Source organism: Heliangelus exortis, chromosome 6, assembly GCF_036169615.1.
Source record: "Heliangelus exortis chromosome 6, bHelExo1.hap1, whole genome shotgun sequence".
In the NCBI taxonomy this organism is placed as follows: domain Eukaryota; kingdom Metazoa; phylum Chordata; class Aves; order Apodiformes; family Trochilidae; genus Heliangelus; species Heliangelus exortis.
The window spans coordinates 16,243,867-16,271,503 of NC_092427.1; the positions used below are offsets into that span (position 1 = coordinate 16,243,867).

Sequence of the window (27,637 nt, forward strand, 5' to 3'; positions counted from 1 at the left end):
TAAACCAGTGATAATTCTAGAAACTTTATCATTCTTTAATGTGGTTCTTTAGAACCACAGCTCACAGTATTTGATCCCAATAAACACTCAAACATATATTGAGAGACTGAAGATCTTCATGCCATTCTAAAGGTAAGTATACTTTTTTTGGAAGGTAAAGCAAGTGTTAGATTTTGTTATTACAATGTTAAAAATTTTCATTTTGAAGGATATCCAGAAGGGGGAAAAAAGCTACTTTTATTGGCTTCTTTTTTCCAGTTTGCAGCAAGCATGATTGCAGATGTCATTGATTACTTTTCTTTTAGCAGCTTCTATGAAGAGATCAAAGTCCTGAGTATTGGTTTCAGAAGCTGAACTAAACTAGTCAATGATATTTATAGTTTATCTGGGGCACACCTTGTATCATGCCTGAGTTTATTGTGTCCAGATGTTAAGCAAAATATTCGGTAAAAACCAGTACTGACTCTTATGTACACACACAGGGGTGGGCTTAGAGGTAGCAATTCCCATTCATAAAAGAGATCTCAGAGGTCTAGAGATGGTTCTCTGAAAATGCCAGCTCACTGCTTGCTACCAGGAAAAGGAAGTCAGTTGTTACTAGGAAGAGAAAAAAGCATAAAACTGGAAATGCTCTTGTGTATGTCCATGGCTCACCTGCACCTCAAATACCCTATGTAGTTCCCATCTCATCTCGAACAGGGTAGCAGAACTGGAAGGGTACAAGTTATAGAACTAGAAGAAAAAGCTTATAAACTATGTGGGATAGCTTATGTGCAAGGACTAAGTAGCCAGGCTGGGAAAGAGGTAACTAAAGAGGGCTGTAGCAGAGAGATGTCTGTAAAGTCTTGAGCAGTGTCATGAATGTGAACAGGGGAAGGTGACACACGCTTCCTAAGCTAGCAGACATGAACTGAAATGAGAGGATCAGCATTCAAAGGTGAAGGAGATAATTCATACAGTTAAGTTGTGAGAGGATTGTTGGGTAAAAGCTGACACTGTGCTTGATCCATCGACTTCTGGGACTTAGGAGACATTGTTGGGGAACATTCCTGCAGAGGTTTGCTGCAGCACTGTTCCCTCAGCATCTGACATCAAAGCCACTTTTGGAGGATTTCGCCTGAGCTGATGTGCCTGATTCTAGGTGTTTATGTTTTGCTTTATGGCATGTATGCCTGAGTAGAGCAGTTAATAACCAAAAAACTTCCTAATAACGATCAGTTTCCGTGTCAGGAGCAACCACATCTCGCGTAAGCTCCCAACATCCCTCTCGCAGTGGAGCTGCAACTTGTGTCTGTGGCTTCCCCCTGCTCTTCTGGGGCTCAGCCACTAGATGCCCCTGTCCCACGAGCAAGAAACCGGAGAAGCCTTCGTCTGGCCGGCACCCCGGGAGAGCCGCTCTGCTCTGCTCTGCTCACTGCAGCCCCTCCGGCTCTTTGCTCTTCCAAGTGATGCGCAGAGATCACTGGTTCTGTGCATGAGGCCAGGGCTCTTTGGAGAAACGCACGTAGCAAACCTCTGTGATATTTTGCTGTTTTCCCCCCTCTTGGTGGACCATGAGGTACTGATTCCAAGTGCAGCGGGAATTTGTCTTTTTATAGCAAATGTAAGAGAGAGATGGAGAGCAGCCCTGGTTGAGAGGAAGAGATCAGTAAGGGCTACTTGTGGGCAGGAGCAAAGAAAAACAGACAGGAAACTGCTGAGAACTGGCTGGAGCAATTCTTTTTGGTGATTAGGTCATCTGGAGGACAGTAGGGTTTGCTGGGACTTGATACACTTTGATCTCTGGGCAAGGCTGATCCTGAAGTCAGATTTCTTTTACTTTACTATAGTGACTACAACAGTTCTGCACAGGGCACTTGCACCCTTGATGCTGTCTCTAAAGTTCAGTGTGAGGGTTGGACATGATTGCCAAGGAAAACACAGTGTGTGTATGGCTGATTGCTTATCCTGACTGTTCACCTTTGCATGTCTACAGGATGAGCAGTGCACAAGTGTGACTGCTGACTTGTTTGCTTGACTACATGAACAGTCTGGGGTGGCAGTGACCTGGATCTTCATTACAGTGAGCAATAAAATCAGTCTTTACAGGTGATCTAAGGACTCTGAGGGGCACTGAAAGGACCCTGGCTTTTCATTTTGCAACCTATGAAAATACCATTTTACTCCTTCCTTATAACAGAATCTGCTATTGCTCAAAGTGAGCAAGGGCTTTTTTGGGGGGAAAAACTTGATATATTTTTAAAGGACCTTCTTGAGAGCCCATACCACTGGCAACTGGGACACCCAGGCAGCATTGCAACATCTGTTCTGATCCAGCAATAATTTGGCATCTGTATCTTGATATTCCTTTTGCACATCCACCTTTGTGGAAATAGATTTGTCTGAATTTATTTTGGTCAGTAAATATGTGGCACCATCTCCCAGGTTTGCCTCTCTGGTAGGTTTCAAGTATCTGCTATTCCTCAGAGCAGCCATCAGTCTCTTTGGTTCTCTGAAGATCACTTCTTCTGGATTCCCCATCAAGATCACTCACCTTGCTTCCTGTCACCTGTCCCTGCTAGGCTTGTTGCTGATTTGTGCTTCTGTGGCTCTTCCCATCACTGGAGAGGATGGTGGTGGCTGGGTTTTGAGAAAGGACTCCTTCAGAGCTTCTTGTCTCTCTGGGGAAGTGGGCAATGGTTACTCCATTTCATGAATGCTGCAGCCAGCGTTTTCAGACTTTTAACCTTTGGCTCAATTTCAGCCCAAAATATTTCCTCACAACCAATATCCTAGAAGTCTTCCTGAAGCTTACAGAGCCTCTCACAGTTCCCTGCAGGTGGGGTGGGTGAGTCACACCTCTGCAGGAGGCAGGGATTCATTAGCATCACCTGACACAGTCCCTCTGCCAGTAATAGCTGAAATTAAGTTTCAGTACCCAAAAGCCCTGAGACAGGCCTACTTTAAATCCTGCCTCCTATAAATGCATAATGCTACCTAATCAACCTCATTTCCTATAGATTTCTGTATCCTGATGAATACTCAGGAGGCTAATAAGCTGTGAACTTCTGCTGAACCCTGTCATGGTTCAGGTGTTCAGAATGGCTCTTTGCAAAGACTTCCAGTGTCTGGTATGCCCTGAATGCAGCTGGGTGCTCTGTGAAGTGAAACTGGGCTTGGAGTTACCTTGAATGTAGAGGATGGAGGCAGTCAGATCGTCCTTTGTGACACTTTTAATTGTGGTGACAGTTTTATGACTGAACTGAGACTGGAGCATTAATTGGTCATTAACATAAGCATGCTAGAAAAGGTAGCAAAGAATCTTTGTGGGTATCTCAACAGGCAGGTGTGGTGAAGCTCTTCCTCAGCTGTGGTGCTGGGCTTGGTGCTGTGATGTGCACTCCTGAGGTTTATGCAGTGCACACACAAAAAAATAGATCAGAAGGGCTTTTTCCAGGTGACCCTAATACAACTTTACTGAGGCTGGACCACGCTGTCCCCAGGGAAAGAGCTGCCCCTGACTAAATCACTGCAGAAATGCAGGCTTGGGAATCAGAACATTATTTCATGCCTCAGATGTGTCCATAGCTCTTCATACTTTTCTTCTTTTAAAAAAAAAAAGCAAGCTTCTGTGCTGAGGCTTTGGGAGGGAGGACTGGCACAGGGCCAGCACAGCTGCCAGTCACTCAGCCACAAGCTGTGAAAGCAGGGCCAGGAGACAGTGCCATGCTTTCTTCTCCAGAGACTGACATCTTGTGATGGGTCACTGCCTGGAACAGGGGAACAGAGCTTGCTGTGTGCCAGAGAGTTTCTTGCCCTCCTTGTCTTTTATATACTTTACCATGTTTTTGTTTTCAGAAGGGCTTAGCCTTTAAGGATTGAAAATATTTTGCAAACTCATAATGTTGCTCAAAGCAAAGGGGCAGTTTCCTGACTGCCTTCTCAACCTCATGTATTCCTAACCTGCAAGAATAATGTTTCATCTCCGTTCACTTTCTGGTGACTTCTCTGATGATGCAGATGAAAGGAAAAGGGATTAATTGCTTAGAGTTCAGGTGTGCATGTTATACTCAAAATATTCTTCCTCTAGGATTCTTTCTGCAATTAACTCCATTCTAATTTCTCATTTTCTAATTTTCCCTTTCAAGGAGTTTTCACAACTGAAGGTGTTTGCCACTTAAAATGTCTGCCATTCTGCAGATTATCCTGTAATCTCTTGGCTAGATTAGTTGATAGTTTTTTCCAATTTGAATGATTAAAGATACATTGCTAGGGCCATTGCAGGCAGTCCTATCTGAGAGGCAGGAGAGAAAAAAAAAAAACAGGTATGAAACCAGAAATTCCTTCATTTGGCAACAGCAGTGCTGTGCTTAAGCCATGAAGTTGATGAGTTTCTATTCTGGGCTTGTCTTTGTCCTTGGTGGATTATGAACACAGGCAAAACAACCAGAGATTTGCCTGTGAGAGACTGTGTAAACTTACTCCAAATGACACAGACGTAGCTTTAGTGCCTATATGTTCTTCATCCTTAGAGCAGTATGATGGAAGTGTCCCATATGGATTATTTTAGGCATGTGGAGCGTGGCAGAAGAATGTGCATAGCAGAACAGCATTTCCTATGTGGTGAGCTTGGAAGCTGGTGACTGTCAAAATGTAAAGAATTTCTCATTCCTTACTTTGCTCAAATGATTTTAGTTATTATTTATTTGCCCTCTGGAAAAGCCTTAAAAAGTGTTGCATCATGACTTCTAGAGAGATGCAAGCAATGAAAGGATGAAATTCATCTCAATTCCCCTGCAAATTTGCAGAGTCTGTATTAGCTGACTGGCAGGATGAATGGAAATGGTGTTAGGGATCTTTACTAGAAAGCACTGTGGCTGATGTTATCAAAATGGGTGCTGTCCAGAAGGAACACAGAAGCTTGAAACACAGATTTATTATGTCTTTAGCTGCATCTTATGAAACACATTTACCTGGAAAAAAGGCAGAATTGTCAACAACATGCAGTCTGCATTGCCCTAGGTGCAGCTATATTCATAGCTGATACTGGGCTGGTACTTAAACACAGGTCTCCATATTTCCTCCAAATTCTTCTGGATTGTTTTTTCCCCCCTCTAGGGTCTTGCTACTGAAGCATCAGCCCTTTCTGCCTCTCCCACCCAGATACTGAATCTTGTTGTTTCTATAAATTTACAGCCCCTCTGTTGTAGGAAACTGATAATGAGAAGATGGTGGTAATCAGGAAGCTGGAAGCATTCACCACATACCACCAATGCTATTCTACTTGCTGGATTGCATAGGTAAATGTATTTAGGTCAGAGTTCTTACGAAATGAAAGTATTTTGCCAGGATGAGGTGGTTGGTTAAGGGTCAGGAGAAAAGGAGGGCAAGAGCATAGCCAGAAATTTGTATGGGTAAAGGTTTCAAGCTTCATGTGAATCAGCACAATAAAAAAAATGAGGCTATTCCAAAGTCATGGCTTGAGACCAATTCCTTCTGCTGTTGATGCTGGAAATCAGACCCATGCTGCCCAAAATGACCTTCCAAATTCTTCAAAGCACACTCCCAAGCATGCTGCAGCTGAAGGGGAATTGCCAGTGGCAGAAGGGGAGAGAGAATTAGGTTGTCTGGAAAGGTTAAAATAAATGTGATTACAGGAGTGAGTGGCTGACTCCCTGACTGGCACAGGAAAGAGGTAGCACTTGCCTAAAACCCTCTCTTGCACATGGTGCCCCTCACAACATTCTATCCTCTACATATTTGTAAATACTGTGTGCTTAGTTCAAATACTGCTTTCTGTTCCTGTGACTTCTTGCTGCTCAGAGCAGACTATGTGAAGCTCAAACAGTTGTATCCTGGTTACCTGTGGTCCATCTGCATTGAGTGGAAGAATTCAGCAGTGCTTCTTTACAAAGTTGTCTCTTGGTAAGCTTTCTTGTCACTAGGAATCTGGTTTAGAGAGCTCATTTTTTTCTGCACCAGACATACTATGACACTTCAGATATTAACACTTCAAATGTTCACCTCCTGTCTTGCTTCAGCTTTTTTGTATCTGCTTTGGTGTTCCCATTCTGTAGCCTGAGAGACTCCTGTGTACTAAGGGCTGCATCTGATTTCTGGACAGCTGTTTGAGATGGAGATTGTGCTTGTAAGGAGCCTGTGTTACAAGGAGTGGATTCAGAGCTATGAAGTTCAGACAAAGCAGCATTTGAGTGTATTTTTATAGCATATTTGAACAACCCTAGGCTAAGCTTGAACCAGAGTTTCACAGATAACAGGACAGTTTACCATGGATAATAGTTAACAGCCAGTGATGTTGGATGCCTCACTGTATGAATACCTGCTATTTAAGTGCTCCTGATTCTAAGGGTCTGTATTTTTCAAGCCTTATTTCCTCCCTCAAGTCAGAAATGACAACCTGAAGCTCTTCTTAATCATGTGACATATATAAGCCAGCTCATTGTTGCTCTCATCTCCAAAGCACCTGCTGTTGTTGAGACCTCAGTGATCAGACTACTGAAATGAAAACTTTGCAGTTGAATGAAAACTTGGCTTATGTAGATTTTTATCAGGTTAATGCAGTTTCACTGTACTGGATGGAGTAGCTTATGATTGGTTTGGCTATCATGGATTGTAAAATGATGGAGACCACAGAAAGTAGAAATAAATATATATAATTGATTTTGGTTTATTATCAGGGTGAACTGGGGCTCCTTAATTTTCATCAGTGATCATCTTTTTTGCCTTTCCTGAGGCTTAGTGAGATGAAATGGTTCATTTTTGAAGTTCCTGCCTTTTTCAAATCCATGAAGAACTAGGATCATGCTGCCTTTGGATATATAGTGCTATCTTTCTATGGTGTGGTTAATTTAAACCCTGATGAACACTGGTGGGTGTCAGTGTGAAATGAGTGATGGGGACATTACAATACAGAATATATGCAGGGAAAGGGCAGCCTAACTACACCCAAAGCCTACAGCCCCGGGCCCACTCACATGCCTGCTGGGGTTGTGTGTCTTCTTTTAAGGTGTGCAATAAAAGCCTCCACTCAAAAGCATAGACCTTCTATAAGCCAACTGATTTTTTGTGGGGAGGAACCTGTTTCTGGGGGGTTTGCTAAGAAAAATGTTCGTGTAGGGGCTTTATGTATTTCTGGGTGTAAAACTTTATCAAGGATTTCTCACCCCCATGGAGCGTGATATAGTCTTATAATTAACTCATAAGGTTTCCTTGCTATTATAAAAATACCAGCTGAATAAACAGTATTGGAGTTCTGGGGTTTAAGTCATGAACACTTTCCTGATGGCATCAATTACCTCTTCAAACCTCTTCACTCTCCTGCTCTAAAATGTTTTTCAGTCAATCAAAATCATGTCCCTTCTGCCTCATCCCAGCTAAATGACATTATAGATCCCTATAGCAAGAATTTGCTGAGCTATTAAAAGAGAGATCTCCATCCTTAGGCATGTGTCTGCCTAATGCATATCTGTTTGTAAGCTAAAGCAAGGGCTTCAATGCTGAGCCCAGTGTACAACAGCCAAACCTTTTTATCTTTCTGGGTTTTTGTTTTGTTTTGTTTTTTCCTCAAGGTAACTACAGGAAGAAGATTTAAAAAAAAAAAAAAAAAAAAAAAGGTAGGAGTGAGGAGAAAAAAAGACAAACAAATTTTGCAAATCCTTCCAATCTGGAGCATCAGGCATGAAGCAACAAGGAAAATGCTGACTGATCAGGGATGCTGTATATATGGTCAGAGGCCAAGGACATGTTAAGTAACTCCTATGAAATGCTAACTCCCTCTCCCAGCAAAACCAGGAACATTTAGCAGTGCTAAAGGGTAAGAATCTAGACTGGAGAGAAATGGTGTGTATTTCCTTTTCAAAGAGTAGTATATTTATATAATTATATATTTATATCAAAGGGAAGATTAATTCGCTTTTATTTTCTTGAAGTTAGGGAAAAAGCTTTCTGTCAGAAACTTTCTCTTTCTTCTCATATAGAATATTACAGTTGGAAGGGACCTTTAACTATCATGCAGTCCTACTGCTTAACCACTTCAAGGCTGACCAAAAGTTAAAGCATAGTATTGAGGGAACTGGCCAAATGCCTCTTGAACACTGACAGGCTTGGTGCATCAACCACCTATCTAGGAAGTCTGTTCCAGTGTTTCAGCCCCCTCTTGGTTAAAAAAAAAAATGCTTCCTTATGTCCAGTCTGACCTTTCCCTGATGCAGCTTTGAGCCATTCCCATGTGTCCTGTCATTGAATGTGGTATCTGTTGTAGATGTTAGAGCATAGTATTAATGGAGTATTTCCTGATAAGGACAAACTTGGTTGAATCAGGCTGGGAGGTGATACTTTACCTAACTACTCAAGGTGCTAGCTCATAATCATCAGGACTTCTCATGTTCCAACATTTCAGTGGAGCTTCTTTTTTCCTCAAAGTGGGCCTACCTTTAGGTCTGATCCAGTAACATGGTGGGAACCATGGTCTGTTTTATTTCAGGGTTTTTTTTTGTTGTTGTTGTTGTTGTTGTTGTTGTTGTTGTTGTTTGCTTGTTTGTTTTTTTTAATAGTCCAGGGAATGGGTAGCTGTCCTATCAGTAGCAGTTACTGTGAATCATATTTCAGAAGGCGTAGCTGTGAGGACTGTATCTATGTATCTTTAAATCTGTGTCTATATCACTCACTCTTCTGATCTGGTGCTTATCCATTCTGATGGATGCTTTCTCTCTATTCAGTTCCTTACTTCCTTTCTGGGTGTCCCTAGTCATAGATCTGACATGAAAGATGACACAGTGGTGTGTGATGGGTCTGGCCAAGATTTTCTGTAGATGTCTGCCAAAAATGTTGGATGGAATGATCTGTCCCAGGAAAAAATGCCCTTGAAAAGAATTTGGTTATAGAAGTTTTGATTTTAGTGAATCTGTATTTAACTGGGGAGAAAGGCTAAGGAAAAATGTCAGAACTGTCCAGTGAACACAGTATGTGCCTGTGTGAATGCACATGCACTGTTTTATATGCATGAATTAGCAGTTCAGGACAGTTTATGCTGTAGCCTTCATTCTAGATAGAAGCCTATTTGTTTCTAATCTAATCAAGGGCAAGTCAATTTTGTTTGGGTATGATAACCCATCAAATATTCACCCACTGTAGGATTGCCACAGAAGGAAGCAAGAGTAACATGGATCTTGAGCAAATGTAGCTAATCTCTTATTGTAAGGTCATGTTATTTTTAAACTGTGTAAAGACTGTGTAGCATGGTGTTTGGGCAACCCTTTTGATTTGTTTTTATTTCGTAAAGCCAGCCTGGCCTTTTGAGTGATCCCCAGGAACAAGCCAGTGGAATGCATGAGCTCCTGGAAACACAGGGGAAAATGGATGATTTCTAATCCTGGCCCTGGTCTGTAAAAATGTATTTTTAGAAAATGCTGGGGAACGAGATATCTTGCTGCCTCCAAACGTCTTCCAGTAACCAGACGTCAGCTCTGGACTGAAATCAGATGTTGCAGGCTCCTATCAGGTGGCTTTAAGACTCCTGGGGTCAGTTTCCTTGGGTTGCATCAACATGAAAATAACAATTGTGTCTGAGGTGTGGTGCTGAGTCGTGGCACTGGGAACAAACTGCACTTTGTATGGTCATGGATCCTCTTTGGGCAGCACTTTCTGGTGACACCCATTTTTAGCTAACTAAGGATTTTCTGAAATTGGCCTTTTGGAATAATGTCAGTCTCTTTCAGGCATTGCATGGGTTTTCTCTATTTCTTCCGAGTCAGCTGATCTAAGAAGAGCTGCTAATCCCAGGGGCAATGGAATTTGCCCCATTTTCAGGACATTGATTCTTCTCTTGCTGAAGATAAGAGCCTTATCTTTGTCAAGTATGGGCAAAGCATGGACTTGATATCCCACACAGCAGATGAGTGTAGTCCTGGCTGCTCAAGCCTTTAAGAAAAGTTTAATCTCCTTAAAAGTGGATTTTCTCAAAGACTAGATATTTAACAGTCTTCTTGTCAGGCAATAGATAAATACATATACATATATATGTGTTTTATATATATATATAAATTTTGAAAAAGAAGGGAGGTGCTGAGTAGGCTATTTAAAATTAACAACAAATTTGCCTTTTTAAAAATTTATTTTAAAGGTATCTTTCACATGGATTTGGTTCAATATTTCAATTATTTTTTTACAGTATTTTCTCTTTTTACAAAATGAGAAGTCTTTATTAGCTTTTAAAACTATCCTATAAGATGGTAACTGAAGCAGTCACAGGGCTGTTGATTGATCATTAACAATTTAGTTTCACAAATCCCTTTGGTACTTGCTACTGCCCCAGGATACTTAGGTTGTTTTGAGGCATGTTTCCTTCTTTTTATAAAACTGTGCATTGGACATGGAAGTCTGTTTCCACAGCCAAGTATTTTCCTTGCAGAACTAAATTACTACTAGCTGCCAGCTAGACTGAACTAATATTTTTGAAGTAAAGTGAAACTGCATCTCAGTTTTGATTTTGATGCTTTTTGACATTTCAATTAAAATACCAAAATGAAACCCTTAATTTATTTTTTAATGGAAATTTGCTTTTTGATTTGTGTTTTGAAAACAAACAAAAAAACAGAAGGAAAATTTTAATTTAAAAGAAGAATATGTTTCTCTTAAAACAAAAGGTTCTGCAGTAGTTCAAATAACTACTTGCAGTATTTAATAGAATCAATTTTTTTAAGTAACCATTTAAAACAAAAAGTGACATTCAATCAGAATTAGGAAGATGTTTCAAGTAATAGTTACTGTGTTTTTCATCCAAATGTGTATATGTACCCATGTTTTCTTCAGAATGGTCTTTTGTCAGTCAGAGACCCATGAGGAGAACAGGCTGAATTTAGCACTGTACCTCAAGCCTTCACCAACCTCAGGTTGCACATATTATTTAAAGAATACTTGCAAACTGTGTTTACCATTAATTTATGTTGGCTCAGGGCTCAGATCTGTGAGGTCTCCTTCCCCCAGACTTGCATGTTTTCTGTGAGTGAGTATTGCAGGGCTGGGACTCTTGGAATAAGATTTCATTGTGCTGTTAAAAACATATTTTTTACCTTTTTTTTTCCATATTGATTATTTCCTTCTGCAGAAAATAGTTAAGGCTTGGTAGTGTTCTTGCCATTCCTAGTGAAAGGTGCTTGTTACCAGAGATGACAGTCAGAATCTGCCCTTGCAGGAAAAAGAATCAAGTAGAAAAGCATATGAAAACACAGGAAGAAGGTGTAAATACAGAAATTAATTCTGCTTCTCAGGCACACTTTGAGAATCCAATTACAGCTCTCAATAAAATCTTTACAGCTTTGTCTTTGGAAACAAATAAAACTGTTCTTGTGAAGATATTAAAAGGCACCCCCCAAAATTAAACATCTGATCATGTAACTGCTCCTGTATGACCTTGCCATCATTATGATGGCTATGAGTTAGGTTTTTCTCCCAGGTGTTCTCCCTGGCAATTTTTACTTAACTGTTAGTCAGCAGCTGTTTTTTCTTTCTTTTCTTTTTTTTTTCAACAGGAGCATCACATCAAGGAGCTGGCAGAATGTTACTCATGCAGACAAAGAATGGAAGGGAGCAGAAAGCAAAAAGCCAGGTCTTTGGGCAGAAAAAGCTAAGGACCAGAGGTGACTGGGCAGTTTGCATCTCAGGAAGGCACTGAGATGGATGGAAAACAAACTGCAAGCAAGAGCACACCTGTAAGGAAAGTGGGCAGCCAGCAGTCCATTTTTTGTTCTTGTTCTTTCTTTATCACTTGGAATTGCTTCCATCTAAAAAAAAAAATCTAAATTTATATTCAGTGATTCCTTTCTTTTATTAGTTTAAAAGCAATCTGGTATTCTTTGGGAAGCTCAGGGTAGAAGGAATGAAAGCTTGCACTTTTACCCAAATGTAATCAGGTCTATGATAGAACAGTAAAAGAAAAGTCAAGAATCAGCAATGTGTGGCTTTTTGGATAACAACAAATCTCCATCTCTAAGGAATCAAGCAGGTAGATTTTGAATGAGATTTATTTGGCTTGTCAGTAAGTTAGGCAAGTGAAGAAAGGGGTTATCCGTGTGCCACATGAAGGAATTCTGAAAAAATAAAAGAGAATACAGGCTCAAATGTCTGCTATTGAGTCAAAATTTGACTGAGATTGAAAGGGAAAAGGAATTGCTATTGCCAAATGTGGATCTTTCTTTGCATAAATGTGTGTGGATGTATATATATAAAGTATACTTCTGCCAAGGTACCAGTTGGTAGAAGCTGTCAGATCCTTGCAGATGTTGCAGAATGGATTAGCTCTTCCCCCAAATCACACTTCATACTAACCTGAGTGTATGTTCTGCCAGGTTTCATGTACTTTCCCAGTCATATTCCTGAGGATATACAGTACAGTCCATGTGATGGGAATTCTCAACTGCAGGGCACTGCCAGACTTGTCTTCCAAGCAGATGTGCTGTTGAGCTACACACACACAGGAGGTTTGATGAAACTTCAGTTTCCATGAGGGAGTTCTAGAGTGTCAATCTATGCAGGCGGAGTGGACACAGCCAGTATTTATAGCTGTTCAGAAATCCTGAATGAATATATGAACTGGGAAAAAAAACAGTGTTCTGGCTGAAGCTTAAATAGCAGAATTCAAGAGAGAGAGGAGGTGGAAGGCTTGTGCTTGATTCTTATTCCTTTCAGTTTCTTTCATATACTCAGGTGAAAATGTTGTTTTGAAATTCTTAGCTTGTTGCACTTTGCATCACAATTACTGTGTTTTCTAAACATTGTGGATTTCACCTGAAATGCTTAATTTGATTTGAGATGGGCTCAAAGCAGCAGATATGAAAATGTAACTGAGCTTTCTGTCTTTTCTGCAGCAATTCAAGAATATCAGCTGATAGGGGATGCCTGAATACTGTTAGTTCATCTGCATGTGAACAGAATAACTTGAGTTTATCCCCACTACATACTGAAGGAAAAAAAAAAAAAGTAAATTATGGTTTCTGAGGTAATGGGGTTTGCTAGAGTTATTAGCAGTATGCTGTGAACTAGCTCAAACTTGCTGCTGTATCCACTGCAGTGATTTTACTTGATAAACCAACACCTGATTAGGAAATGTATGGCAAATATTTTTTTAGACACTTTCAAAACTCTTCCTACAAGTTCCTTGGGAAGCAAGTTGAGCTTGCCTTGGAATGGGAGACAAGGCTTCCGAATCACTTTGAGAGTTTCTTTTCTAGCTGTAGGGATGGAGAAAAGTATTTCTCTTCCTTGCTGGTGCAGCAGAGAATTTCAGTTTTGCTGATACATATTCTATTTGCTTCAACTATTCCATTTTTCCACTCTGTTTTTGGCATGTGTTTTACTTGGGGCAAGACAGGAGGGTCAGAAATCAGACACAACCTGACAGATGGCAGGAGAGATCTCCAAAAGCATCTGAAGTACACCTAGGGAAAAAACTCTCTGATCTCAGCTACAAGGAGAGTCCAAGCAATTCATGTAGGCTGCTTGTTATGCTTATCCCAGTCCAGGGGAGACTTATGCCAGTGGAGCTCCACTGAGCTGGAGGCAGTTACCTGGGACTTGCACTGACATGAATCTGGACCAAAGTGCCCACAAATTGACCCTGATCTCTTATCTTTCAAGTAGGAACCAAAATATATAGTTCTTTTTACTGAGAACTTGAAAATGAAAAATTTTGCGTAGCTCAGTTACTTAGAGCAGAGCTTCCCAGTTGTGACAAGTGGCTTTGGGAGCTTCCATTTTGGGATGCCAGTCCTGGGGGCACCTAAGCTGGGCCACAAGTGTTCTGAGCTTCTTCAGTTATGTTTCGAAGCAGTTTGTTTTGAGCCTCTGAAAATGCAGTTTTGAGCCTCTGAAAATGCAGGCACTTAGCTTTCTTTGAGCATCTTGACCCTGGAGATTTACAAAGCCACAGATCACTGATTTTGTTTGATTTTCTTTATGGTACAGTGGGAATATGTGATAAATTTATTTTCTGATGGTTTTCACTTTTAAACAGTATGAAAAGGCTCCACATTTTAATGAGCACTTTGCTCTCCATGTTTTATGCTCAAAGAGTGTAGTTCCATCTCCATAAAACCGCTGGTCTCTGCTCTCTCATTTTCCAACTTGTCTATGGTTGGTTTCTTTTCCCTTTTTGATTCCCTGTTTTTTAGTGATTCTGTCTCTCTGGGTCTTTATGTTAAGCACATACTTAAGATCTGTCCAAACCACAGAAAGATTCTTTGTACATTGATACTCTTTGCTGAACCAAGGCTTTTCTCAGGATTTTCTAGCCTTGAAGAGTCAACAGTTCATCACCTCCTTTTAGCACATTGGCAGTGAGACAAACAGCTTGGATGTCTTTCCCTGTTTTTTTTCCTTTGAAAAGGAAGGTGTTTTCCTACACTGAATTAATAACCTTCCTAATCTCTGAAGGTTTGCGGTGGGTTTAATTGATTTTGATAATAAAACTTGGATGATAAAAGGGGCAGACATCAGGGTCAAATCTATAGGAATAGTCAAGGGGTCATCCTTGCTGTGGAGGTGATAAAAGGAAAGTAGGTTTTTGCCTTTTTTTTCCCCATATAGCATTTCATCCTTAATATACAGCTAGCATATTAGATCAGTACTCCAGATCCCTGACACAGTGGATCCAGTTCATGATGGGGTGGGTTGTGCAGCTGTTTTCACCTGGTAAAAGATGCTGCACTGCCAAGAGCTTGCAGTCCTTTTTTTGGCTCACTCCTGACTCCCTGTGTTCATGAATGACTTTGTGGTGAAATGAAAGATGTTTTGCTTTTGTTGTTTTGGTCTGGATCCATCTGCCTCATTGTGCAGCCAGATTGAAACTCAGGTTTCGGAAGGGTGCATTAAGGAATTAGCAGGCAGGGTGCTGAAACTGCCAGTGTGGGCTGGTTCTAGTTGAAACATGGGTATACCCAGGGCCTATAGTAACTTCCTAATGTTGGTAGAGACTACAATGGTGTGCAGAATATGCCCCTCAGTATAGCAAAGGCTGGTGTTTGTAACCTTCCAAATGCTAAGATAATGTGAAATGTGGCTTTGGAAGAAAGCTGGCCTGTGTGAGTCCATGTTCTTATATATTAAGATGACCTTTCTGGTACAAGGTATGGGTCTTTATGATCTGTTCAATTGTAAATGTGCCTTTGCTTTATGCATGTCTCCTTTCCTATGTGTATTTCCAATCTGGATCACTATGGCCCAGAGCCAAGCAGAGGAATCACTAACAAAACCATTTCCTGGTTCCCTGTATTTTTTTATTTGTTTGCAAACAGTGAAATCCATGTCCCTCAAGCTCCTTCTATGTATTAGAGTGATTGTCAGGTATCTTACTGTAGGAAAAGTGGTTATGTCTTTCCCAAACCACACTCAAGTTACCAGGGAACATCATTGGCTTGCTTCTCTCAGGTCTGCACACTTCTAGAGATCTTCTTAAAGCACAGAGCTCCTCTACACCCAGTCTGGCTTCTGCCTTCTCTGTCTGTCTCTTTCAGTCATCTGGATTCAGGCCTTTCCCCTGTGTTTATCACCCAAGTCTCCAATAAGCTCTTGACATCACAGAGGATGCCCAAACCCATGGACCTCTCATTTTGTCTTTAATTTTATGCATAACAGTTAAACACGGTGCTATAATGAGCTGCACAGGAAATATTTTTATGTGGCATCAATTTAGCCTAATCTCAAACCACTGTATGCAAAGAAGCCCTAATTATTACTGTCAGTGATTTGATGTGTTCAGCTGCAATAAATAAGTAAATCTGTATCTCTCTCTCTGTTTTTTTTCCCTTACTCTAAGCTAATTTAAGCTTTGATCACCCAGATTTCAAAAGATGCGTCACCATTTTAGTTCTTGAAGAATAAAAATGGGTCCCATAGCTTTTGTCTTCATTAGGCATTTTCATATCTGCCTAATGAGGAACCTGATTCTTTTTGAAGACTAATGTAGGGTTATAGAAAATATGTGATAGTCACAAAGGTCTGTAGCCAGTTAGGAGATGGCACATGGAATGTGTCATCTTATTTCAGACGTCTATTTTAAATTTTACCAAAATATGTATTTCTCTTGCAGCCATTTATTTTTCCCTGGTGGTGTCCTTTTCATTGTTTTGAGGAGCTGTGCTAGAGCTTCTGGTGACTGTGCACTTTCCAAACACAGAATAGAAAGTTTATTATTTTCCACAGAGTTTGGTCTCCCCACTTTGTTTAGTACAAGTATGCTTGTAGCAGACCCAGGCTGTCCCTCTAGCTAACATTCCAGCCCCAGATCACTTCCTGGGGCTATGGTTTCTCCAGCAGGATTTGCTCTCTTCCCACAGGCAGAGCTAATGTTTGGCCTGTGATGCAACCCCCATAAGAGTGTTCTGGGACCAACCTGAAGAAAAGTGTTGCAAGGGTGTCTAAACCCTTCCGAGGAGGGGCAGGAGGAGGTGGGGCTGCACCAGAGACTTTTCATGGTAGAATAAATGGGAAGGTGTAGGGCAGAGCTGTACAGTCAGTCCTGCACAGCTGCTGTCTCTCTGTTCTCTTCCCCTGTGATCTGTGTGAGCACATTATCTGCACCAAACCTTGAAGAAATACATACAAGTGGATTTTTCTTTCCTCTTGTTTTCTTTAGACTTTAGTTACCCATCGGCGGCTTTCAAGATGACAAGAATTTTGACAGCTTGCAAAGTGGTGAAGGCTCTGAAAGGCAGATTGGAGTTTTGCAATGTGTTTGCTGATCACTGGAGTTTCTCAAGGACTGGTACCAGGCTGTTGAGCATCAAGGTAACAGTAACAGAGCTACTGCAGTTTAATAGATGTCTTTGACATGCTGAGAGATAGCTTGCTGCAGATAACAGGGCTTACCTAGACACATAAAATGGTTGTATTATCTGAGCAAACAATGTTTTGTCTAGTCTGGAATGGAAATTAGAGGGTAAATTGTACCAAAAGGTGGAAGTTCAGGGTTGCAGTTAATTATTATATGGTATTTTCTTTAGAAACACCCCACCTTCCTGTAGGACTGATAGCTAACTGAGTAGATTTTTCAGTCCATATGAGTATGAATCAGCTAGATATTTAAAAAAAAAATTAATCACTTGCACATTGTGATTAATGCCATTGGATCCACAAAGGATCCATTTTCAGTGTATTGGAAACTGGTGGCTCTGAGATTGACTGGAGAGGTAGATAACTCTGGGTGAACATATCAGTGTATCAGCTCTTGATTTACTGGGGCTGGAACTCCTTAGTTTACTTCCCCAGCTTTCTTCTGTTTTTTATTATCAGAGCTGTGCTTGATCAGCCTTGCTGGTGTAACTCAGGCAGGTGTGGCATAGAGGTGAAATGGGACTTGCTGTATGACTTCTGTAACATTGTCAGTGTTTTTATTCCATGCACTAGTAAGGTGCTTTTGCATGTGTATCCTGTTAAATAAAAAATGTAAGAGAATGAGCAGATGAGGGAGTGATGTTTCAGCAGGTGCTGGGGAAGAACTCTTAGAGGCTGAGGGGATGCAGTGGGTGCTGCCTTACCTGGTAGGGTGGAGTAGAGGGTTGATCAGTATACTTTCTGTCCCCTGAAGACTAGGGTTTCTCTTACCTGTTACACTGCCACAGATTTTTCAGAAGTCCTCTAAGCTCCTGGCAGCAGAGCCTTTACTTTAAAAACTAAAATTGGCTGGATGCAGAAAAAGACATCCCTATTTTAAGCCTTTCCTTCAGCATGCAGGTTCTTTGTTTAAGTTTGTCTCACCTACTCTTAAAAAGAGCCAGAGTTGTGACTACTATTCTTGCTAATGGGCCTGTCTTTCCTTGGCAGAGAGTGCACAGCAGGCATGAACTGTTACCTTGTTCACTGTCTTAAAAAACAGCACAGTAATCTTCCTCCCAGCAGATGGATCCTGACTCTGCAATCAGATCTGGCTTAGGAGGAAGTTATTCCTCCTAGGGACGACAACAGGACTCTTACTTGTGAATGAGAAAGCCATCATAGTTACCAATTTCCACTGCTGCACCATTTGAAGACGAATTAGGGCTTTGACATGAGGAGCAAGTTCCTTGGTTGTTCCTCAGGCTGGTGAAGCTATGTGGAATTGACACTGACCACATATGAAAACTATGTCAGAGCCCTCAGGTGGGGCAGTGCTGTCTCTCACATCTTTCAGGGCAGGTGCCAGCTTCTATTGTTCCATTTGAAATCTCAGCACTGGGTTACAAGGTGTCTCTTGCTGTGAAAAAGCTAATTGTGACACAGTTTGAACAATCACTTTTCTCTGGGCTATGTGCTTCAAAGTGAAGCAGGACAGGAAAAAAATTGAGACAATTTTATTGCCAGTATTGCTGGATGAGTGGAACCTGTGAATGCACTTAGAGGTGCTGTTGACAAATGTCTTTTTGTAGGGGATAGGAGCCCAGGATTCATACCTGTCTGCTTGGCTCATGGTTGGTGATGGCCTGTAGCATCAGTATGATGCTGCTATGTATTGTACAACAGGATTCCATGCAGGAATTCACTCAGATTCACAAGGGCTTTAGAAACTCTCAAGCCAACAAAGCTGGTCTGAAAAGTTCTTCTGAACACCATCCGTACTTGCCTGTCTTGCCTCTGATACATCTCTTGCTTTTTTGGAGCTGGCTCAGTTATTTCTGCCATGCCCTCTAGAATACACAGCTGAAGGCTTGTGATGCACAGAGAAGTGAGTTCAAAGATTCTTTAGTCTGTGGTTGTTAGTCTGCCTCAGGAAAAGGCATTTTCCACTGGTAAAGCTTTGTAGCCTATGGTCAGGGTTGCTGGTTCAGCTTTTGATGAGACACCATCTTTCTTTATACATCCCAGGATAATGCTGGTAGGCATCTGCAGTAAGCTGGAGCTGATGCATTCTTATACTGAGGGATTAGCACATGAGGTTTGGATTTGGCATCTTAAATTATAGATTGACTGTCTTAGAAACATTTTTTGTTACTTGTTCAGGGACTGCACAATGACAGACCTACAAGGTCATTTCTCATAATGCTGAGGAATGCAATTAAGAAGTTTCATGCTCATGGAAAATTGCCCTACTCTGGTGGAGTTGCAGTACCAGCTGTTCCAGCATCTACCTAATTCTGTGTTTGTAAAGCCATAGAGTGATTGGTTAAAGCAAATTACACTGATGGTGAAGGAAATGAGAATGTTCAGGTTGATAAGAAAGCAAAGCTAAGTGAAGCCCTTGGGAGCTATTTCAGCCTCTCTCCCAGCAACTGCAAATACACCTGCAGTGGGTCAGCATGAGTTGGGCCCTCTTTCTGTCTCAGGGTGAATGACAGGACCTATTGGCCAAGACTGACTGTACATCTGAAATGCTGAAACCCATGGAGCATTTGTATGTGCACTGAGATGAGCTGGCTCACCACAAGGTGTGGTGCTAGCCAGTCAGTCCCAGGAGTTTCTTTCTGTCATCTTATGTGACATCTTCTGCCTTGGTAGTGACACTGGGGAAAGATGTTTCCTTTTCAGACTTGATTATTTGAGTTCAATGCTTGCAGGAGTCCCTGCTGTCAGAGTGCATACCTGAAATCATGGAGGGTAGTAAGAAGGCTGACATCTAGTGTAGTTTAGGAGCCTGTGGCTCTTGATCTCAGCTCAGGTTCTTAATGTCACCTTTGCTGGGGGTGACATGATTCTGTTTGCATTCAAAGCCTGGAATACAAAAGCTTGAACCTTTCTTGGCCCGGGGCATTTGCTTTAAGACAGTGACAGTCTTAAATAAAAGCTTTTTCTATGACAAGTACAGGACCAGAAGTGGAAGAAACTTTGATACACAAGCAGTAAAGCAGCAGTCCTGATGGAAAATTTAAGGATAAGTGGTCAAAAAAAGCCAAACTATTGCATAGGTTTGCATCAGAGTGTGGAATTCGATTGTGTTTGTCAGACAAGTGACCAAGTCATGACTTATGGCTGAGTTTGGTGTTCCAGCCATCATTAGAGGTAATGGATATTTATAAGAAGACTGGAGAAAGTGTGAAATGCAAAGTAATTAAGGTGTGTGGGCTAATGGCAGCATAGGTAATGATCCCATCCTCCCATTACTGCAGCCTTAAATGAGCGTTGAGTTGCTCTTTATTGCTTTTTCTCGGTGGGCTATTTTAGGGAGCATAACAAAATACAATGAAAACATGTTTCTAACCTATGTGTAAGCTAAGTGAAGGATTAGGGATCATAAGGGAGAAGTGGTAGTTTTAGTAGAGTGACTAATAATTCTTCTCCCTAGGCTGTTTACTATCCAGTTAATCTCAGTATTTGTAGGGAAACACCGCTGTCGATGAGCTGGGGACTCACAGATCCATATTTCCTTCTTGAATCCCATCCTTCAGTTCTAAAAGAGAGACAGAGCATCCATGGGTGAAAGAAATGCACAGAGAGTAGATTGGAGACACCTGTGGGCTCTCTGTTGGGGTGCTTGGCATCATTGGTTTCAGGATAATCAAGCTTCTTTATAATTCAGGAATGGGCAGAGAAACTGCAGCTCGGAGCTCGTATCATTTAATGCTCATCTGAGGCCAATGTAGTTAAAAAGGGATGTAAAGAGCAGCACAGGCAATAAATAGGTGGTTTGTAATAGTATAGCTGGCTCAGTAAGGAGAGGACTGGGAGAGCTATAAAAACCACCAGGAGCAAACTGAAAATATAGTTTGAAATGAGAGGGAGGGAAGGAAAATTTGGGGGCACTGGCTTTAGAAACTTATTTCATCTTGGTATAAAAGGGGTCTTCAAATACATTTTGAGGCAGGTGGAAGGTAAGTGAGAAAACGACTACATGGCAAGTGGAGAGAGGTATGAGAAGGTGAAAGATCAGTCACAGCTACTCCATTGCTCTCTCCCTGGATGGGAAAGTGAAGGGGAGGTAAAACTGGTCCTGTTTCCCTAGAGATGAGGGGAACTTAGTGAGATACTCCTGCAGGGGAGAAGAGGAGTGCTCATATCCTCAGATACTCCTTGACTTCTACTGGATGCCTCATTTGTCTTGGTTTCTCCTCCTCCAACTCTTGTCCCACACAGATACGTGGTGTTGTTGTGAGCATCCTTTAGAAGAGTTCAGGTTGTTGGAGCTGTGACTTTTCCACCATGGTACTTGTGTTTTGCCTCTGGCATTGCTTTGCTTTGCTTATATGGTAAAAGAACTAATCCAAAGCTTCTCCCTACATTTAACCTGAGTGTGAATCATCTTTGGCAAGACACTGAACTGGCTTTTGATTTATTTTTTTTTTCTTCCTACCTTTTCTTCTTGTCTTAATTTTAACCAGAACCATATGTGCTAAACTTGTGTGTGAGGCAAGTAGAAAAGAGGAAAAGTACCTGTTCACTTTACAGTACAGGGGTTTGTAGGAGAAATGCTTTAAAAAAAAATTATACTGCAGATCTTTTGAGATTTTGCAGATCTCTATCATCCATCCTTTTGAAGTGAAGGGCTGCAAGAGCAGGGAACTAACTGGAACTAAATTAGTCCGTTTTTTTATTTCCTTGTTTAGTTTGTGGGGTTTTTTGTTGGTTTTTTTGGTTTTTTTAACAGAGCAGTGCTTTGTTTACTTCATGTCAGAAATGCTTAGTGAAGTGGGACCTGAGCTAATTAACTCTGGAAATTATTTTGACAAAATGCAGAAGATCTAGCAATACTGCAGAAACAGTATGACCCTGTTAGTCATCTCCATCCTCAAAGCTCTTCAGGAGCACAGCAGACTCTCTGGAGCACAGGGAGCTCTGCTAAAGGTAAAGCTCCTGGTGTCTATGGAGGTGAAATCAGTGTGCAAATGGTGTCTCTCACATTGGGGCTGTGTGTGGAAGAAGTATTTTAGTTGAGACTACAACAGAGATTTACCCAAGACTACTTGGGGTGCTTCTGAGAAGAGTGGAGATAAAAGGAAACTCTGGAGAGTTTGTTTATTTCTTGCCTGTTTTGTTTTGTTTAGGTTTTTTGGGGGAGTGAAGATCTCTCCTAACTAACCTCTGATTGAGCCAACTGGCCTTCTTTATAGCCTGTAAATCACTTTTCACATTAAAAACAAAACTGAAAGACAGGGTAGGCTGGCAGCTTAGGGATATGGTAACACCTCCGCTGGAAACACAAGCAAGAATAATTGCTTCTAGGTTGATCAACAAGCAATACAAGCACTTAATTAAGAATAATAAATCAAGTAAGGGAGGGAAACATTTGAGCATCTATCCCTTGCTGTAGCTGAACTAGCAGGCAGGTTGTGGTTGCTCAGGGATATTCTTCTGCATGTGTAGGGGCTCTGATAGTACTACTGGGGCTTCTGTTCAACAGAAATAATTTCTGTGCTGCTCTGGTGAGCAGAAGGGCAGGAGGTCTGTGGTGGGAGGAAAGACATGTGGGTTCCTGTCCAGTACAATAGGGAGAATGAAGCTCTAGAGGTCACAGTGGTTGCTGTGGATTTTGTCCCCCAGGAGTCAGATGGATCTTAACTTTTCTGGTCATTCCATTGTTGTGGACTTTGTTTCCTTGAGGAGAGTCCCAGGCTGTGTTTGCAGTTGGGACTGCAATTCAGGCAATTACCCCAACTTGTTCCAAAGAGGGGTAGGAACAAGTAGGCTTGAACTGGAGTTGATACTTGAGTGTACAGAAACACACAGTCTGCTGGGGACAGGGATCCATCTCTTGAAACCAAGGCTGAGAGGGACTGGTTCCTGCAGTCTGTCCCCCATGTCAGCAATGTGGGCTCATTTTTCAGCAGACTTCAGAAAAGGCAGAGCTAAAAATCCCTGTTATTAGAAAGGGAACAAAGTCCAAAGCCCAGTCTGAGGCACCCAGGCAACCCCTGTGCTCTGCAATGCCTTGACTATGTGGCAGCTGTAATAACAGGCTTAGTGAGATTAGGGAGTTGACCAAACTGTAGGTTTTATCTGGGGAATTTAGCTATTAAAAATCCTATATTTATAGCTGGGGGGGGTGTGGAATTTGATGTTGCTGACTATTTCATCCAGTAGCATTGGAAGGTTCAGAAAATGATGGCTAAACCTTCTGAGAATGAGTGGATGTTTGACATTAATGAGGAAAAATGCAAGGCTAAAAGCATCCCAGATGCACAAAATTCAATTACTTCACATGGGTTGTATTTTTAGTATATTTTGCACTACATTAGTAATTGATCTGTGCAGTATTTGTAACTGCAGAGGAGCTCTAGATGAACATTTGCCATAATTGTTACAAAATGTTCAATGCTGGGAATGAAATTTCTCCTTGCTGGGGTTGTTCATCTGATTTATAGCTAATGGAAAGTGGCTCTCCTGCTTCTTTCTACAGAAAATTGATCTTGATTCTTCTTTTAAAAATACCAGTAAGAGAAATTATTCTGTAAAAAAAAAAACCAATATGAAGTTAAATCATGGTGAGAGCTGCTGTCTGGTGGATGAGCTTGACACATCTGCTTTGGTGCAGACCATTGGGGTTTTTGCACTGATGGCAGCTGATGCCCAGGGGGCAGCTGTGTTTGCACTCCCAAGGCAGTAGTTCCTCAGGGCCCAAAATGTTTATCACCCAAATTCTTTCAAGCCCAGAAATTTGTTGGCAAATCTATTTTCAACTTTGCTTACTCACTCTTTTTCCCTGCATGTCACTGGTGATCCTACTGCTAGAGGGAATCTCCTAGCTCATTCTGTCATTTCTGCTGTGCATAGACTTATGTTTTTGTAGAAGATGGAGTTCCTGGGTGATTTCTTATCCAGTTCCTGGATGGCAAAAAGGTTTAGTTTCCAAATGAGGCAGAAGAGTGTGTGTTTAGTGTGGTATGTGCAAATGCCCAGCTGTGCCACTGACCTTCTTAATGACTTCTGCAGAGCTTGCTCTCTGTGTCCCATTTTCCTCAGCTGTAGAAGAGTGATTAAGCCTTTCAGGGATCCCAAGGTTTTTGTGGGACTTGGTTCTGCTAAATATTGTCTGAAAGATGTGCAGTTTCATGAGAATTTTTCCTCTAAGCTGCTTGTTCCATATCTACTTCTTCCATGAAAATGTATGCATACCCCTGAGGTGACTAAGACCAGGAGTGTTTGTCTGATACACTACTTCATCTCTTCTTCTGTCCTACAGCAGAATGGATTGGTATTTTGAATTGTGCCACCTAACATTAGTCCAATTAAGCATACACTTATTTTTAGCAGTTTAGCTGTTGCAGCAGAAGTTCAGCACCTACCAAAGGTCACAGCTGGATGAGGGAGAGCCAGCATCCTCAGCAGCAAGCCTTGAGCAGTCATTGAGTAGAGAGGCAATCCTTTCTCTACGGTGTTATCATACTGGTTAACTGCAAGATATAAGGGGGGGAAGAAATAAATAGATATGGAAGGGTGATCCCACAGTAGTAGCAGCACATGGTCTCCTTGTGGTGAGGTTTGGCAGCTGTTTTGCCCCATTAGCAGCACAATGGTCACTTAGAAGTAAGAAGATCGAGAAATTAATAATAGAGTATCTTGGCATCTGGGAATGGGAGAAGGGCAGGAATACTAACAACATGAGGTGAGAAAGGCAGGTGTCCTAGGTGTTACCTGTATGAACATCAAGCCTTTTCCTTCTGAGTCTCTTTATGTGCCTTTCTCTAGGCCCAGACAGCAAACTTGGTGCTGGAAGATGGGACGAAGATGAAGGGTTATTCTTTTGGCTATCCATCCTCCACAGCAGGGGAAGTCGTATTCAACACTGGTCTTCCTGGGTAAGGCAAAAGCAAATGAGATACAAGCACCAAAACCTCTCTGGGAGCTTGTTAAAGTGTAAAAAATGCTTTTTCCCAGCTCATGGAGTCCTGATCCAACCATGTAGTGTTCTGTATGAGAAAACACTTTAGTCTGGGGTTACAGAGAGAAAGAAAGCTGATGAAGATACTTCAGACAGTCCTTTTGGGCCACAGTATTTGTGGTGATGAGCAACTTTAAAGACAGATATAAATAACCATGATAGTGATCTGATCACTTCCCACTGAAGTGCAGCCATTGCTGAGCCAGAGCAGAGAAGCTGTCTTTGTTCCCCCTCCAGTGCCCTGATCAAATACAGAGTTTTGAAGCATCTACAGCTTTCTGGGTAATGGAACCTGGCTTCAGAGTGCAAAACTTTTAAAAACCCAAGGTTCCAAATTTGGTCACCTATAACTCATCTCCTATGATATTTGTTGCCTTATGCCACAGTTAATGGTGAATTTAAATTCTGTGTCCTTTCCAGCTAAAGGGTAGATCAGATTCATGCCTTAAGGTAGCATGATTTGCTGTCCTCTTGAGTGGCGGAAGCCAGTGGCTGGCTTAGGATAGCAGCAAAATGCTGCTTGTGCTTTAATGGAAGTGCTTGACCAGAGGAAATCTGCCCAGAAGAAAAAGGCTTCTGGTTAGGAGAAGGACATCTCTCTGGGGAGATAAGACAGCTCTGAGGTTGTTGGTGCTTGAGATTTTCCTGCAGTCATTCATAGCTGTCTCTACCCAGCTGCCTCACATCCCCCAAATTCTGCTCTCCTTTGAAGAAACCAGTATTCACAGGATGAGTTTTTAAATTATCTCATTGGAGAGAATGTTAAATTGCTGTGGAGGGGAATCTGTTTGCAAAGTTTTGCATTAGGAGGCAATTATTTATGTATTTTGACAGCACTAATTACTGGCTGCGTTAATATACCTGCCAACAAGCAACTGTTTAATATAGATCAGAATGATGGAGGGCACCAGATTTCTCAGTCACAGATTATGGGCAATAAATCTTGTCACATCACAAAAGTCAAGGAGGACCTGATGGATTAATTTCCTCTCCACATGTTACTGTGGCAGCAGAAGCTGTGCTTGCTCTTCTTCCAGTGATCTGGAGAGGATGCCTGTGGAAGAGAGATCTCTTCTGTGCTGGGGAGCATATGGGCATGGAGGGAATGTTCAAAATGTAAGGTTTTATCTTCAGGGCACTCTCCAGGAACATGATCTTGATTGATTAATTTGGAGAAGAGAAAGATAAGATTTTGCAGTGTTGTTGCACATAGTAAAAGTGAATTTGCTACCAGTCCAGGGATTGCTGTCCAGTGAGAGAAACACTGTAGCTCTGCCTAGTGCTCCTGAAAACAGAGATCAAGACCTTTTGTATCCAGAGGAACCCAGGTACCTCTTTTCATTGACACAGCAAGAGGCTGAGCAAGATACTTCATTGGCACAGTAAGAGGTTGGAGTAAGCAATTAGCCAGTGCTGCTGTTAAGCCCCAAACCACTGCTTTCTGTGCGGTGGATGTTTCTAGACACTGAGTGAGGTCAGCACAGGCTCTGTACTGGGATGATTAATATGCTGTTCTGCACCTTGCCTCCTCATCTGGACTCCCACATTCTGATTCATGTCAAAGCACTTTATGTCTGTACAGCTTTCAGGCTTGAGGAAGCTAAAGCTGGCTGAAATGTTGTGATGTTAGTCTGGAATAGAGGGCAAAGAGCACTGTTTTGGTGGTGGAATGTTGAATTTTCATTAGAAAAGCATGAAGATGAACATTTCAAAGACATTTGCTTTTAAAAAAAAAAAATTAATCCTAGTGTTGCAGCCATCTTTGTTTGGTATAGGAACAAAAAGAAAGAAAGGAGATTTCCAATTAAGAAGAAGAATTACAATCCATAAATTTTTCCCATGTTTGAAACAGCTCAGTAAAAGCATTTGCCTCCAGTAAGTCTGTGTGTTTCCTATGATAGATACTCTAGTGAGAGACCTGACTGACAGTAACTTACTGAAATCAGGCAGACCTTTGGGCAGGCACAGAAAGGATTAGACCTTCCAGCATCTCTGGAGCTCATGTTCCCATCTGCTTCTCTGACCTCCACAAAGCTTTGTGCCTGCTTAAAGGGCATTGTGTCCCAGTGCAGGGCTGTGCCTTTGTACCCTGGCCAAACCCAATGGCTCTCTGTCCTTGTTTGCTGATTACAAATAACATGGAAAGGTTAATTACATTAGCATTGTCATTAACAAAGGGTCTTTTGGAAGCATAACCAAGTGGCTCAGAAGGAAACCAAATATGCCCATGCCATGTGCTCCCTGCAGCTCTGTGATACACCCTGCACTTAGTGTGGTTCTTTCCCCACAGCAGGGAGTACAGGGTAGAGCAGCAGGAGAGGCTTACCTGAGAAATATTTCATGGCCATTGTTCATTAGACATGTCTCAGAGCTAGCTGGTGTGCTGCATTGCCTGTATCTGCCTGCAACCATGCTGGGGTTTGTCAAGAGTTTCCCAACATTGGACCATTAATCTTTTGGCAGTAAGTCTGATGTTCCATAAAAACAGCTCTTGTAACTTGTTGGTATCTGGTAGATGGCTGGAGTTGCCCATTATGTGTTGTTTAAACAGTAACAACAATCATAAATTGTATTTTCTGTAGGGAAGGTTCATCCTGAAGTGTTATTATGCGTTTGGGTAAATATTTGCATTTCGATAATTTCACCTGTTGCTAAAATACAGCTGTTTGTGGGCTGAAAGACAGCAACAGTTAATCGATTGCTGCAACAGTGTGCTACAGTATAAGGGAGGAAATGAAGGTCTGATTGTTAATTTGAAGCTGAAGAATAGGATCATGGATGTGTTGATGATGTTTACCCTGTCCTCTGTTTTGGAGTTGAAAGTGAGACTGGATCTATTGGATCCAGAGCTGATACTTTGCA

The 27,637-nt window shown here is 41.6% G+C and overlaps 1 protein-coding gene across 1 annotated transcript in view; it reads left to right on the forward strand.

Moving 5' to 3' along the window:
• The first annotated feature begins 16,640 nt into the window (after positions 1-16,640).
• CPS1 (carbamoyl-phosphate synthase 1) overlaps positions 16,641-27,637 on the forward strand; it is a 91,132-nt gene continuing 80,135 nt past the window's right edge. The window contains exons 1-2 of the mRNA XM_071746886.1: positions 16,641-16,779; positions 24,583-24,692. Of these exons, the coding sequence (XP_071602987.1) occupies positions 16,657-16,779; positions 24,583-24,692 (233 nt within the window). The 5' untranslated portion in view covers positions 16,641-16,656. The remainder of the gene's footprint in view (positions 16,780-24,582; positions 24,693-27,637) is intronic.